The following is a 13,933-nucleotide window of genomic DNA, read 5'->3' as shown; positions in this document are numbered from 1 at the left end:
GTGGGGAGGGGTCATGGGAGGGGCTGTCTCTTGTCTCAACACACCCATTCCAAGTGGCAACAATCTCCCCCCATCACATCCTCACCTGGGTTCATCCAGACCTGAAATGTTTTTATTTTATTTTTTAAATAAAATTAAATTTCATTTAATTCGGCGATTTTGACAGCATGGCGCTTTGGGCCTTCCCAACTATTTATTGGCCCTTTTTTTTTTTTTTTGGCAGGGGGAGGGACAGGAAAACCAGCCCCCGAAGGCCCTCCCCCTCCCACTGACCCCATCCCTGAGACCCTTCCCCTTCTTGACCTCGTCTCTGACTCCATCCCTAACCTTCACCTCATCCCGAACTCTCAGCTCCGCCTTGACCCCACTTTTAAGCTTCAGTGACTGAGTATCATTCTCTTTACATGACATGGTTTAGGATCAGGGCTCTTACGGCTTATTTTGAGACAGAGGCTCCATGCCTGTCAAAGAGAAGTCAGGTGTCCTGCGGCGGGGAAGAAGGAAGGTATGGGATGAGACGGGCCCCAAATCTGAACCTCCCATCCGCGGAGGAGGGGGCAGCCTCTGACCAGCCAGACCTCTGAGAGGGGCGGCTGCTGGAGCCACAGTGGCGGGGGGAGCCCTGGAGGAGGGGGAACCCCAGAGGGTGACAGCATGGTCCGGAGGAGGAATGTAGCAGCAACCACAGTTTCCAGGTTCAGAGATAACTCAGCACCCCCGAAACAAGGGTGCCAGAAAATTCAGAGATTTCCCAGAGACTAGCCTCCATGTTCCCATTCAGAAATTCACCTACAAGCCAGGGTGAGAGACACCAGAGCCAGAGGTACCCGCCCACATCCACGCACCATGGGTGGGCACCGGGTCCAAGCCAAAGAGGTCAGTGGGAGACAAAACCCTCCAAACTGGCCAAAGCCCAAAAGGGGAATTGTCTAGAAAGATAGAAGGGTGTCACAAAACAAGGGTCAGAGCTGCTAGGGGCCTGGGGGGGACCAGAGCCAGGATGGGCACAGCTGGGGACCAGGCAGTCTCCCAAGCTCTGTGCCTGAGTATATGGCTCTCTGGGTCTCTCTGTCAACTCTCAACTCTCTCTCATCTTGCCCTGTCTGTGCTTGTGTTGGCCTCTCATCTCCCTTCATATCTCATCTTCTATCTCTTGGTATCTGTTTCTCCCTTTGTCTCTCCCTACCTCCCAGTCCCTGAGTGTCTCTATTTCTCTCACCTCTGCCTCTGTCTCTCTTGGTGTCTCTCTCTCTCTCTTTCTCATCCTTTCCCCTGTTGTATGTTGCTCTATAACCATCATCACCAGTGGACGTGATGGTGTCCTATGTGTTAATCTGTTAACATCTATTTCCCTCCAGCAGAAGGTGGGCTTCACGAAGGCAGAGATATTTGTCTGTATTATTTCCTCCTGCATCTCCTATGCCAGGAATATTGCCTGATTCAATAAATACATGTTGGGGGGGGGCATCTGGGTGGCTCAGTCAATTAAGCATCCGACTCTTGATTTCAGCTCAGGTCACAATCTCATAGTCCATGAGATCGAGCCCGGATCTGGCTCTCTGTGGGGCTGGTACACAGCCTGCTTGGAATTCTCTCCCTCCCTCTCTCTACCCCTCCCCTGCTCACGCATACACACAGACATGCACTCTCTCTCTCTCTCTCTCTCAAAATAAATAAACTTTTAAAAATTATAAAATGAATCTAGGTTGAATGAAGAATGGGTGAATCATCATTCTCACCAACATTATTATTTCATGACAAGCATAAAACAACGATAATAGTTGTTATAGCTGCTGTTTATTGAGTACAAACTATAATACCAGGAATCGGGCTAAGTAAATAGTTGCTTGTTTAAACCTTACCAACCCTCCTGTGAGGGGAGTACTGTTATGTCCATTTTTCAGATGAGGAAACTGAGGCCCCAGGAGGAGAAGCAGCTGGCCCAATATGAGCCCAGGCCTTGTCTGGCTCCAAAGTCCAGAGGGTTTGGGAAGGGACGGGGACGAGGGTGGGGGGGTGGTTTAAGACTTTGGCATCTGTGCCAATTTCAGGTTGGAATCTCAGCTCTGGCACACAGCAACCTCAACCTTTAAAAAATGAAATAAATCAGGGGCGCCTGGGTGGCTGGCTCAGTTAAATGTCCAACCCCAGCTCAGGTTGTGATCTTGTGGTTTGTGGGTTTGTGCTGACAGCTCAGAGCCTGGAGCCTGTTTCATATTCTGTGTCTCCCTCTCTCTCTCTCTCTCTCTCTCTGTCCCTCCCACACTGGTGCTCCGTCTCTCCCTTTCTCTCAAAAATAAATAAACATTAAAAATTTTAAAAATAAATAAACATTAAAAAAAATTTTTTTTTAATGAAATAAGTCAGTCAGAGAAAGACAAACATCAACTTCACTTAGGTGGAATTTAAGAATCAGAACACAGGGAGGAGAGACGTACCAAAAAAAGACTGCTACAAACAGAGAAGGAGCTGGCAGCTGCCAGAGGGGAGGTAGGGAGGGGGGGGGGGGTGGAGGTGGAGGGAGTAGGTACAGGGGATTAAAAAGTACACTTGTTATGATGAGCGCGGAGAAGTGTAGAGAATTGTTGAATCACTATACTGGACTCCCGAAATTAACACCACGCCGTGTGTTAATTACACTGGAATGAAAGAGAACAAAGCAACCGCTGAATCTCTGCCCGCAGCCCGGGGAGATGCCACTCCTCTCACCCATACCCAGGCCTCCGGTAGTCCCCGCGCGCAGGCGCAGAGGAGCACCACCCGCAGGGCAGCCCCGCCCCTCCCAGCCCGGGCTGCACACCCGTGCGGAACTTCCACTCCACACCCAGGCTCCGCGCGAGCGCCGGTGCAGTCCCGGGGATTCCTGGGTAGCAGTTCCAAGCCCGGGCGGTGACCCAGCAAACCCGGGAGGAGGCTCGGCCCCAGCGGCGACCCGGAGGAACCCAGGATGGTGTGGCCGCCGCCGCTGCTGCTGTCGCTGCTGTGCCTGCTCTGGGCGCCCACGAGAGCAGGTGAGTAACCGCGTTCGACCTGGCGGCCACTGCTTATTCCCCCACCCTCCCCCGTCCCCCTCTGCACCAGCGGGGTGCTCGGCCTCCCGGGTTCCCCGCCGCCCCCGGGTCTGGAGGAATTTGGGTCCCGGGAAGGGCTCAGGCCAGACTTCGATACACCGATACACCACCGTAGGGCCATCAGTCAATGGGAGAATCTCAGCGGAGGATGACTCCTCCATGCCCAGCCATTTACCGTGGCCGGATGTGCTTCCCTGACTCCTGCGGCCCGCCGATCGGGGACAGAGAATCTTGATGGGGAACAGGAAGGCGGTGGCACAAAACTCCCCCGAATCGCTTCTGACCCCTATTGTATGGCTCTAAGGGCATTAGTATTTTCATCCCCGCTGGACAGAGAAGGCAAGTGCATTCCAGAGAAGCCAAGTCACTTGCCTAGGCGCTTACTGTGTGTCAGGCAGTGTGCCAAGCCCTGGGGATACAGCCTTGAAGTCAGACGGCCCTGAGCTCAGGAGCGTTTCCTAAGCTCTCTGTTTCCATAAAACATGTTGAGGGTGGGGAGGGATTCTTACCTATCTCCTAAGACTGTGTCTTGGGAGGTTGCTGACCAGTGTTGTACTTGGTAAGAACAATAAGCATAACTCGTATGAACAATATTAATACCGAATACAGACTTGGGAAGTGTGGGAACTGTTGAATCACGATACCGGGGAAGCCACAGTCCCTCATCTCGGCATTTCCCAAAAGGTGATTCCCAGAACACAGGGCACTTCTCCCGAGGCTTGAGGAGTTCGTGTAGAGCTACCAACCTAAACCGTTTAAGGAGATCCCCAATATGTGGTCCTACTGTGACCTCCAGTTACAGATGAGGAGACTGAGGCACAGAGAGAGGAAGTAACTTGCCCAAGGCACCAGCAAGAAGCAGCAGACCCATGGGGCGCCTGAGTGGCTCAGTCAGTTAAGCGTCCAACTTCGGCTCAGGCCATGATCTCACAGCCCGTGAGTTCGAGCCCCGCCTCAGGCTCTGTGCTGACAGCTCAGAGCCTGGAGCCTGCTTCAGATTCTGTGTCTCCCTCTCTCTCTGACCCTCCCCCAGTCGTGCTCTCCATCTCTCTCTCTCTCACACACAAATAAACATTTAAAAAATTAAAAAAAAAAAAAGTAACAGACCCAATGAGTGAACCAAAATTGGACAGCCCCCCCCCCCCCCTCCACCAGGGCAGCAGGAGAGACCAGCCCCGGGGCTAGGCAAGTGGCTTGACCCTCAGGAACGCACTTGCCCTCTCTGTCCAGTTCAGTGGGGATGAAAATACTAATCATGCACATCTCGTGGGGCATTAGGACGGGGTTGCAGGAGGCCACCTGTAAGGAAGCGGCTCAATGCCTGGCACAGAGTAGGCAGGTCCTGGCACAGAGTAGGCACCCGCGTGTGGTTAGTACACTCAGTGTGGAGGAGACCTGCCCTCTGGTGGAGGAAAGCACCAGAGCGGGAGACTCACTTGCTCATTGGACCCCACATTAGCGCCCTGTGTTCCAGCTGTGCCCTCCTCCACGCTCCCAGCGCCTCTGCGTGCTACCTCCCAGCTTCCTCTTCCTCACAACACAGTACTATTCACCTTGATAGAGTCATTGGCAGGTGCTAATCCCTTTACATAGATTTCATCACCTCATCTGCCCGGCAACCCTACGCTGCTATAATCACGCCCATTTCACAGATGAGAAAACTGAGGCTCAGAGCAGTGAAACCACCCACGCGTAGGCCCACAGCTAATGAGTAGCAGTGCTGGGGTTCAAAGAACTTAACTCTTTCCCACCTTCTCCATTATCTGTATTAATAATAAGAATGCATAGGAAAAAAAAAAGAATGCGTAGGATTTTATTAAAATCAGTAAGAAACCAATTTGACAATAAATTTCATATTAAAAAATAATAAAACAAAATCAATAAGAGTCAGTACCTATATTGAGGGCCTACTGTGTGCTGGGGCCCTAGGCCGAAAGATTTTTAGTTTGTTTTTTTTTTAAGTATTTACTTTTGAGAGAGCAGAGTGAGAGAGCTGGGGGGGGGGGCGGGGTTGAACGCAGAGAGACAGAGGGACAGAGGATCTGAAGCAGGGACCCCACACTGACAGCAGCAAGCTGGATGCAGGGCTTGAAGCCGTGAACGCACGAGATCATGACCTGAACCAAAGTCTCACGCTCAACCGTCAACCCCAACCGACCGAGCCTCCCAGGCGCCCCTAGGCTGAAAGACTTTAATACAGAGCCTTGTGGGTTAGAGGTCAGACCCCAGGGTTCAAAGCCCACTTCAGCCATTTACCCTCTCTGTGACCTGGAGCAAACGACTCTGCCTTGGTTTCCCCATCTATAAAGTGGGGCTGACAGCCGTGCTGGCCTCAGGGAGCTGTTTAGGGACTCAATGCTGAGAGATAGATGAAGCACTCGAACATACCCCACGTTACAAATTAGGGAAAAGAATCAGAGGGTTTAAGTAACCTGCCTGAAGCCTCACAGCACAGATTGGAAGGGATCCAAAATCCTTGGATTATAATCACCAGCCTTCTTGTGCCAGGATCTCCTACAAACCTTCTCCGGATCAGGGGGTCCATGCCCAATAAAAGTAATAATAATACCGTATTTCATGGATTCTAAGATTCAAGAGTTTCTGCCCCTTTTCCCACCCCTCAGTGAGTCATGCTGTAAGTGACAGTGTCACAGCGGGACTGATGATACAGAGCTGACAGAAACCTTCTGGAACTAGTTATCGGTGATAGTTAATGCACGGCCTCGTGCCCTTTGAAATGGGTTCAATGGCAGGTTTAAGTTTTTAACTACGATTAAACACATCGATGATGCTGAGATCGGGGGAATACGGTAATAACAGCCCAGTGAAGTGGCCCGGACGGGTTGGAGACCCAGAGCGAGCGGCCTCCCGGATGCCCCTCGCGTGGAGCGTCCAGACCACAGGCGCCGGGTCTGACCCCCGCCTCCCCGCAACCCTCCCTCCCCCCGCCTTTCCCCCGCAGGGACCGGGACGGTCGATGTGCAGGCGCCCGCGCAGGTGCGCGGCTTCCTGGGCGACACGGTGGAGCTGCTGTGCAGACTGCCGCCCCTGGAGCACAAAGTGCAGGTGACGCAGGCCACGTGGACGCGGCGGACGGCGGCGGGGGACGACCTCAACGTGGCGGTCTTCCACCCCACGCAGGGCTCCAGCTTCCCCGAGCCCGGGCGGCTGGAGTTTGTGGCCGCCAGGCCGGGCGAGGAGCTGCGGGACGCGTCGCTGGCCCTGCGAGGGTTGCGCGCCGAGGACGAGGCCAATTACACCTGCCGGTTCGCCATGTTCCCCGACGGCAGCAAGAGCGCGCGCACCTGGCTCCGCGTGCTGGGTGAGGCGAGGAGCCGGGAGGGGATGATGGGGGGCTACCTGATCTCAAAGGAATACAAACGAGTGATTTTTTTTAAGTTTATTTATTTTGAAAGAGAGAGAGCACACGAGTGGGGGAGAGGCAAAGAGAGAGAGAGAGAGAGGGAGAGGGAGAAGGCTCCACGCTGTCAGCACAGAGCCCGATGCGGGGCTCAAACCCACCAACCGTGAGACCATGAGCTGAGCGGAAACCAAGAGTCGGACACCTAACCGACCGAGCCAACCGCCCCTGTTTAGTTTTGAGAGAGAGAGACACAGAGCGTGAGCAGGGGAGGGACAGAGAGAGAGGAAGACACAGAATCCAAAGCAGGTCCCAGGCTCTGAGCTGTCGAGCCTGATGCGGGGCTCAGACTCACCAACAGTGAGATCACGACCTGAGCAGAACTCAGATGCTTAACTGACCGAGCCACCCAAGCGCCCACCAAAAAAGTGATCTTAATGCTGTGGTCATAGGCTTGGCATCAGAATATTTTCATTATCAAATTCTGAATTGAGCCCTCCGGTTCCTCCTGGATGGGGTGCGCCCCTGATAGCAATCCCAAAGCCAAGTATTCCAAGAGGAAGGATGGTCTGTCCCCGCGCCCCAGACCGGCCGTGACTGCTTTAGAATGGACTGCAGACACCAAAGCCACTGTCGTGGGAAAACCTGAGAAAATGTCCTTTTTGGAAGCCTCCGGGAGGTGCTGGCCGTGAACCCGAGGAGGCCGTCCTGATAGGAGATGATCGCAGGGACCATGTGGGTAGGGCTCACAATACCGAGCAGCAGATCAAGAAAAAATTAATCCACCTCCTAACTTCGGTATCCTTCAGGCCGTGGACCCCATTCTGCAGCATGTACTATGATTCTTTATGTGAATCAGAAACAACCGGAAGCCCGGCCTTTTGTGCCTGCAATGGGTCCCTCTGGAACTCCATGCCAGCAGAGATAGAAACTAGTGTTAATTTAAAGTAATATTTCTGTTAATAATTTACTTGTTGCAGATACCTAGCAGACCGGGTAACAGTTGTTTTGGAAATTTTATGTATTTTACATAAAATTCTCAGTATTTTACAAAAAAAAAAAAAAAAAACCCAACCAGTGAGTCAAATTCAAGAGAAATCTCCAGTCCATAATAACATTACAGCAACGGGCAATAATGAGGAAGGAACCAAGTGAAACCCCAGGTTTGGGAATCACCAGAATGACGATAAAGAGATGGTCAAGGGGCGTCTGGGTGGCTCAGTCAGTTAAGAGTCCGGCTTCAGCTCAGGTCATGATCTCACGGTTCGTGGGTTTGAGCCCCGCGTCGGGCTCTGTGCCGACAGCTCAGAGCCTGGAGCCTGCTTCGGATTCTGTGTCTCCCTCTCTCTCTCTGACCCTCCCCCATTCATGCTCTGTCTCTCTCTGTCTCAAAAAAAATAAACATTAAAAAAAATTTTTTTAAATAAATAAATAAATGTTTAAAAAATTATAAATAAATAAAGGAGAGAGAGAGAGAGATGGTCAAGATGGGTTTGGAGTCAGAACTGTGTGAAAGTCTAGCTGTGTCCATTACAACTGTGTAACCTTGAGCCCATCACTTCCCATCTCGACCTCCAGGACACTACCAGCCCTCCTCTCCTCCATGAAGCCCTCCTTCACTGCTACCCCAGACTGGGGCACTCCCTCTGGGCTCCCCCATCCCAGCCTGGCCCACTCTGGGTTGCCACTGCGTGGGGAATTCTGTCTTCCCCCTGGACTGTATACCCCATGAAGGCAGGGCTGGGGCTGTCCCAGTCATGCCTGGGTCCCCAACACTGCCCGTCATATTGCCAGGCAAGGTATTCACGTCCCAATTACAATATTGTTTATCAAGCAGTTATTATGTGCCCACTACCATTTTAGGAGCCTTCTCTGCATAATCTCATTGCCTGTGAGCCTATCATTATCTCCCGTTGACAGGCAAGGAAACTGAGGCACAGACGTGCCCAAAGCCACCCGGTGGCTCGGGGACAGAGTTGGGATTTGAACCTGGCCCTCAGCTAGCTTCCCCCGTCTGCTGCTGAGATGTCTGTTGAACGACCGCGGGCGAGGACTGACTGGTCCCTTTTGCTTCCCTCCACAGCCCGGCCGGAGAACGCGGCTGAGACGGAGGAGGTCCCGCCCGGCCCGCTCAGCCTGGAGCCTGTGCCCGTGGCCCGCTGCGTCTCCCGTGGGGGCCGCCCGCCCGCCCGGATCTCCTGGTCATACCCGGACGGGAAGGCCAATGACAGCCTGGTGCCAGGACACCTGCCTGGCACGTTCGACGTCATCAGCCTCTTAACCTTAACACCCTCCAGCCAGGCAGATGGCCAGAACGTCACCTGCAAAGTGGAGCATGAGAGCTTCAAGGAGGCCGTCCTGCTGTCTGTGACTCTCGCTGTGCCTTGTGAGTGTACCCAAATGTGAGCAGAGGCAGGGACCACCACGCGAAGGCCTCTGTCTCTCCCGGCTCCCTTGAGCACAGTCTACACACGCCGCCTCCACCCGCTTCCCGAGCCGACTGTCTACACTGACCTTGCCTATTGCTACAGGGTTTCCCGCGTTGTCTACGCCAACCCCCTTGTCCGCTTTCTACACTGTTTCGCCATCATCTCTGCCGGACATGCGGGCTGCGGACCCGACTGCCCCCATTGTCTACATCCGTCACTTGGCCGCCAGCTCTGGGAAGCTGTCACTGTTTCCCGGGTTGTCTAGCCTGGCTCCTGTGACGTCTGTCTGCATTGACATTTTGACCTTACATTTTCTATGCTGCTTCTCCTGGGTACTCTCTCACACTGGCCCCCGATGGTGTCTACACTGGCTCATCTAAGGGGCTGTGTCCTCCCTTCACTGTCTATACTGAATACTCCCTCCAAGAAGTTGCCACACTGATTCCCTCGGGCACTGTCTACACGGGGCACCCTCAACATTGCCACTGGGTCCGAGGGAGGAGGGGATCGACACGGGCTCCGCCCCACACAAAAAAACACTGTCTCGCTGGCCTTCCCCCTGGGGACTTTGAAACGTCTTCCTGGTCCATCACATTTAGGATGGAAAAACAGCAGCTGAAGCAGGGTCATCCAGGATGCTTTCCAGCAGGACTTGTCAGAGCCTTGAATATGCTCCTGTGTGTTATGAGTGTCTAAGAGGCCTTTTCTCACAGGATACCCGAGGCACACAAGGACCTGGCTTGTCCGGGAAAACGAGTAGAGAGCAGCAGGTCCCGAAAAGCCTTCTCAGCACCCCGCTGTCTCCCATGCTGCCGAGGACTTCTGGTCTTTTATTCTGAGGGAATCCATTGCCCCAGACTCCTGACAGGCCTATCTTGAGCTGAGCCTGAAACCCACTGAGGCCTTTCCTCATTATGACACGATCCCACATGTCCCTAGGCTGCTCTGAAGAGTCCCTGTCTCTGAGCCCGTGCGTCTGTTTCCCTCAGACCCCCCTGAGGTCTCCATTTCCGGCTATGATGACAACTGGTACCTCGGCCGCAGCGAGGCCACCCTGAACTGTGATGTCCGCAGCAAACCAGAGCCCACAGGCTACGACTGGAGCACGTGAGTCCTGGGTGGGTCTGGGCCCGTGGGTCTGAGGGAGGAGGGGGCTGGGGCTGGACCCGTGGGTCTGAGGGAGGAGGGGGCTGGGGGCTGGGCCCGTGGGTCTGAGGGAGGAGGGGGCTGGGGGCTAGATTCCTGGGACTGAGGGAAGAGGGGCTGGGGGCCTAGACTCCTGGGTCTGACGGAGGAGGGGCTGGGGGTCTGGACTCCTATGTCTGAGGGAGGAGGGGGCTGGGGTCTGGACTCCCATATCTGAGGGCTTGGGGCCTGGACTCCAGTGTCTGAGGGAGGAGGGGCTGGGGGGACTGGGTCCCTGGGTCTGAAAGGGGAGGGGCTGGGGGCCTGAACCCCTGGGTCTGAGGGAGGAGGTGCTGGAGGCCTAGACTCCTGGGTGTGAGGGAGGAGGGGCTGGGGTCTGGACTTCTGTGTCTGAGGGAGGAGGGGCTGGGGGCCTAGACTCCTGGGTCTGAGGGAGGAGGGGCTGGGGCTGGATTCCTGGGTGTGAGGGAGGAGGGGCTGGGGGCCTGAACCCCTGGGTCTGAGGGAGGAGGGGCTGGAGGCCTAGACTCCTGGGTCTGAGGGAGGAGGGGCTGGGGGCTGGATTCCTGGGTCTGAGGGAGGAGGGGCTGGGGGTCTGGACTCCTGGGTCTGAGGGAGGAGGGAGCTGGGGGCTGGACTCCTGGGTCTGAGGGAGGAGGGGGCTGGGGGCAGGACTCCTGGGTCTGAGGGAGGAGGGGCTGGGGGCCTAGACTCCTGGGTCTGAGGGAGGAGGGGCTGAGGGCTGGATTCCTGGGTCTGAGGGAGGAGGGGCTGGGGCTGGATTCCTGGGTCTGAGGGAGGAGGGGCTGGGGGTCTGGACTCCTGGGTCTGAGGGAGGAGGGGCTGGGGTCTGGATTCCTGGGTCTGAGGTGAGGAGGGGCTGGGGGCCTAGACTCCTGGGTCTGAGGGAGGAGGGGCTGGGGGCTGGACTCCTGGATCTGAGGGAGGAGGGGCTGGGGGCCTGACTCCTGGGTCTGAGGGAGGAGGGGCTGAGGGCTGGATTCCTGGGTCTGAGGGAGGAGGGGCTGGGGGCCTGGACTCCTGGGTCTGAGGGAGGAGGGGCTGGGGTCTGGATTCCTGGGTCTGAGGGAGGAGGGGCTGGGGGCCTGACTCCTGGGTCTGAGGGAGGAGGGGCTGGGGGCCTGACTCCTGGGTCTGAGGGAGGAGGGGCTGGGGGCAGGACTCCTGGGTCTGAGGGAGGAGGGGGCTGGGGACAGGACTCCTGGGTCTGAGGGAAGAGGGGCTGGGGGCAGAACTCCTGAGTCTGAATGAGGAGGGAAGCGCAAGAAAGTAAAAAGAGAAAGTTGACTTTAGGCCCCAGTAAAATTTCTGTCTGGTGTGCACAGTGTGTGAGGGGGTTTAGTTCAGGTTCACCATTATACCTGCTCTTTTCTGTTGTCTGCTGTGCACCGGTGGTCATGGACCCCATGTGACATCTACATTCTGGGCCTAGGAAGCACTATTACCAGGGTTAAAGATAAGCTGGGGCCCGGGGCGCCTCAGTCAGTGAAGCCTCCGACTTCCACTCAGGTCACGATCTCACGGGTCGTGAGTTCGAGCCCCACGTCGGGGTCGGTGCTGACAGCTCAGAGCCTGGAGCCTGCTTCGGACTCTGTGTCCCCCTCTCTCTCTGCCCCTCCCCTGCTCGCACTCTGTCTCTCTCTCAAAAATAATAAACATTTTTTTTAAATTAAAGAAAAAAGTTAAGTTGGGCCCCAATAGGCGCAGTCCTTTGCGGGGGGACCCACAGCCACAAGGGGACAGAAATACCTCCAAACCGACCCTCTTAACCTCTGGGCTGTGCCACCTCCCCACCCCCACCCTGTCATGGGTCACCTCATATAATCTGCTCAAGTCAGTTTGATGGATGCAGGTGCTGTCCCCATTACAGAGCAATCAGATTTCTTCAAGTTCATGCCAAGGTCAGGGTTAAGAGTGAGGAAAGAAAAAGGCAGAGGGACGGATAGCCTTTCATAGTCTGTATTGGGCTTTTGTGCTTGTTACAAAATAACTTAACGACCATTATGAAAACTTGAGACAATCCAGTTATGAGCAAGAAGAAAATAGCACCCGTAGTCAATTGGACACAGCCACCTCCAGAAATATCCACCGTTACCCTTTGTTATACATCCTTCCCGCTTCTAATACTTCGAACCCATCCTTCTATACTTCTAAACAAAAACTGTGCTATAGGTCCAGTTTTGAAACTTTCCCCTTATTGCATGAACGCCTTTCTGGGTCCCAGCACATAGATCCACATCCCCTTTCCCCCCAACGTTTCCTTAGGGGAAGTTATAGACGTACACAAAAGACGTTAAGAATTTTCCAGCGAACGCTCAAAAACCCACCACGTGGATTCTCCCACTGACATTCTGCCGGACCTGCTCTATCACGTTTCTGTCCATCGGTCCACCCCTCCCTCCACCCACCAATCTTTTACCTTTCCTGCATTTCAAAGCATCCACGGTCCCCTTTGCAGTGCTGCTGGGGTTCCGTCCTAGATGCATGCCATCACTGATTTAACCAGACCTGAACGTGGGCTCACTTCCCGTTTGCACCACGCAGATGCAGCGGTGGGACCGTCCCCGCCTGTCCGTGTCTGTGCAGAGCCACAGTCGAGTCCCTACCGCCAGTCAAAGGAGTCTCGGTCAAAGCTTTTCCAATGGTGCTGGCAGACGCCCTTACTGTCCTGCCTCAAACCACAAGCCGCGATTCAGGCTCACGAGCCCCATGGCCGGGTTTCCGTCCCAGCTCTGCAGAATGCCCAAAACTCCATGCTGGCGTCTTCATCCATTAAACCAAAGCTTTTTGACTGTTTACGGTGTGCCAGATCCCATTGGCCAACATACCTTGGCAAGTAAGACAGGCCAAATCCCCTCCCCTCCTGGCCCTTTCCATTCTAGTGGGGAGGGAAAGGATAAACAGAGTAACACTGTAAAGCGCGCTGTGTCAGATGAGGATAGGTGCTGTGAAAGAGGGAAAGCAGGGAGGGAGGCGCTACAGTTGAAACAGGGTGGCCAGCGAAGGTGTCACTGAGGTGACATCGGAGCAGAGGCCTGAAGGAAGGGACGATGAGCCGTGCTGGCATCCAGGGGATGAGCACTCCCGGCAGAGGGAACAGCATTCCTGGCAGAGGGAACAGCACATGCAAAGCCCCCGAGGTGGCGGCATACCTGGAGCCTTTGAAGATAAGGAGGCCACTGTGGATGCAGAGCCAAGGGGAGAGGAACAGACAGTGGGGTCAGTGGTATTGCAGCCAGCTCATGGGGTCTGTGGCCGGGTAAGCACTTGGGGTTTACGCCGAGTGACGCAGCAGCCACAGGAGGGCTCTGAACAGCGGAGGGTGGTTCTAACGAGATGTCTCCGGCCACTGCAGCGGAGGCGGGGAGCCCTGTGAGAAGGCGGCCACAGCAGCCCAGAGCAGGGGTCAGCCCCGGCGGGGGTGGCCGGGGAGGGCGGCAGAGTGGTCAGAGTCTGGAGAGGTTTTGCAGGCGGGGCGGTCGGCACCTGCTGATGGGCTGGGTGTGGGCACGAGAGGAAGAGTCGGGGAACTTTCGGGGCTTCTGTCGGCTTCGCTCAGAAACGGGGGCGTGAGCTTCATACAATCAGGGCTCATACCTCCCGCTTCCTCACCCGTCCTTGTCTCCCCAGGACCAGGGGTCCCCTGCCACCCTCCGCTGAGCCCCAGGGCTCGCACCTCCTGATCCGTACCGTGGACGAGTCAATCAACACGACTTTCATCTGCCACGTCACCAACGCCCTCGGGACTGGCCAGGCAGAAATGACCGTCCTGGTCAGAGGTGAGGAGCCCCCCCCCCCAACCCTGCCCCGGGTGGAGAGAACAGAGGGACGGAAGGAGGAGGTGACAGCAGGATCCCTTCTGAGGGAGAAGTGTGGAAGCGGTCCCCTGGCTAGGGAGTCTTCAG

At 55.3% G+C, this 13,933-nt stretch overlaps 1 protein-coding gene across 2 annotated transcripts in view; it reads left to right on the top strand.

Annotated features, from left to right (window-relative positions):
• Positions 1-2,800: 2,800 nt before the first annotated feature.
• The window catches only part of PVR (PVR cell adhesion molecule), a 20,770-nt gene continuing 9,637 nt past the window's right edge, over positions 2,801-13,933 (top strand). For both annotated transcript variants that reach the window (XM_042969779.1, XM_042969778.1), the window contains exons 1-5: positions 2,801-3,011; positions 6,034-6,393; positions 8,516-8,818; positions 9,851-9,968; positions 13,659-13,807. In XM_042969779.1, coding sequence (XP_042825713.1) covers positions 2,948-3,011; positions 6,034-6,393; positions 8,516-8,818; positions 9,851-9,968; positions 13,659-13,807 — 994 coding nt within the window. In that variant the 5' untranslated portion in view covers positions 2,801-2,947. The remainder of the gene's footprint in view (positions 3,012-6,033; positions 6,394-8,515; positions 8,819-9,850; positions 9,969-13,658; positions 13,808-13,933) is intronic.

This window comes from Panthera tigris, chromosome E2, assembly GCF_018350195.1.
Source record: "Panthera tigris isolate Pti1 chromosome E2, P.tigris_Pti1_mat1.1, whole genome shotgun sequence".
In the NCBI taxonomy this organism is placed as follows: domain Eukaryota; kingdom Metazoa; phylum Chordata; class Mammalia; order Carnivora; family Felidae; genus Panthera; species Panthera tigris.
Note: the sequence above shows the minus strand (reverse complement) of the source record. Positions and strands in the feature narration are given on the sequence as shown.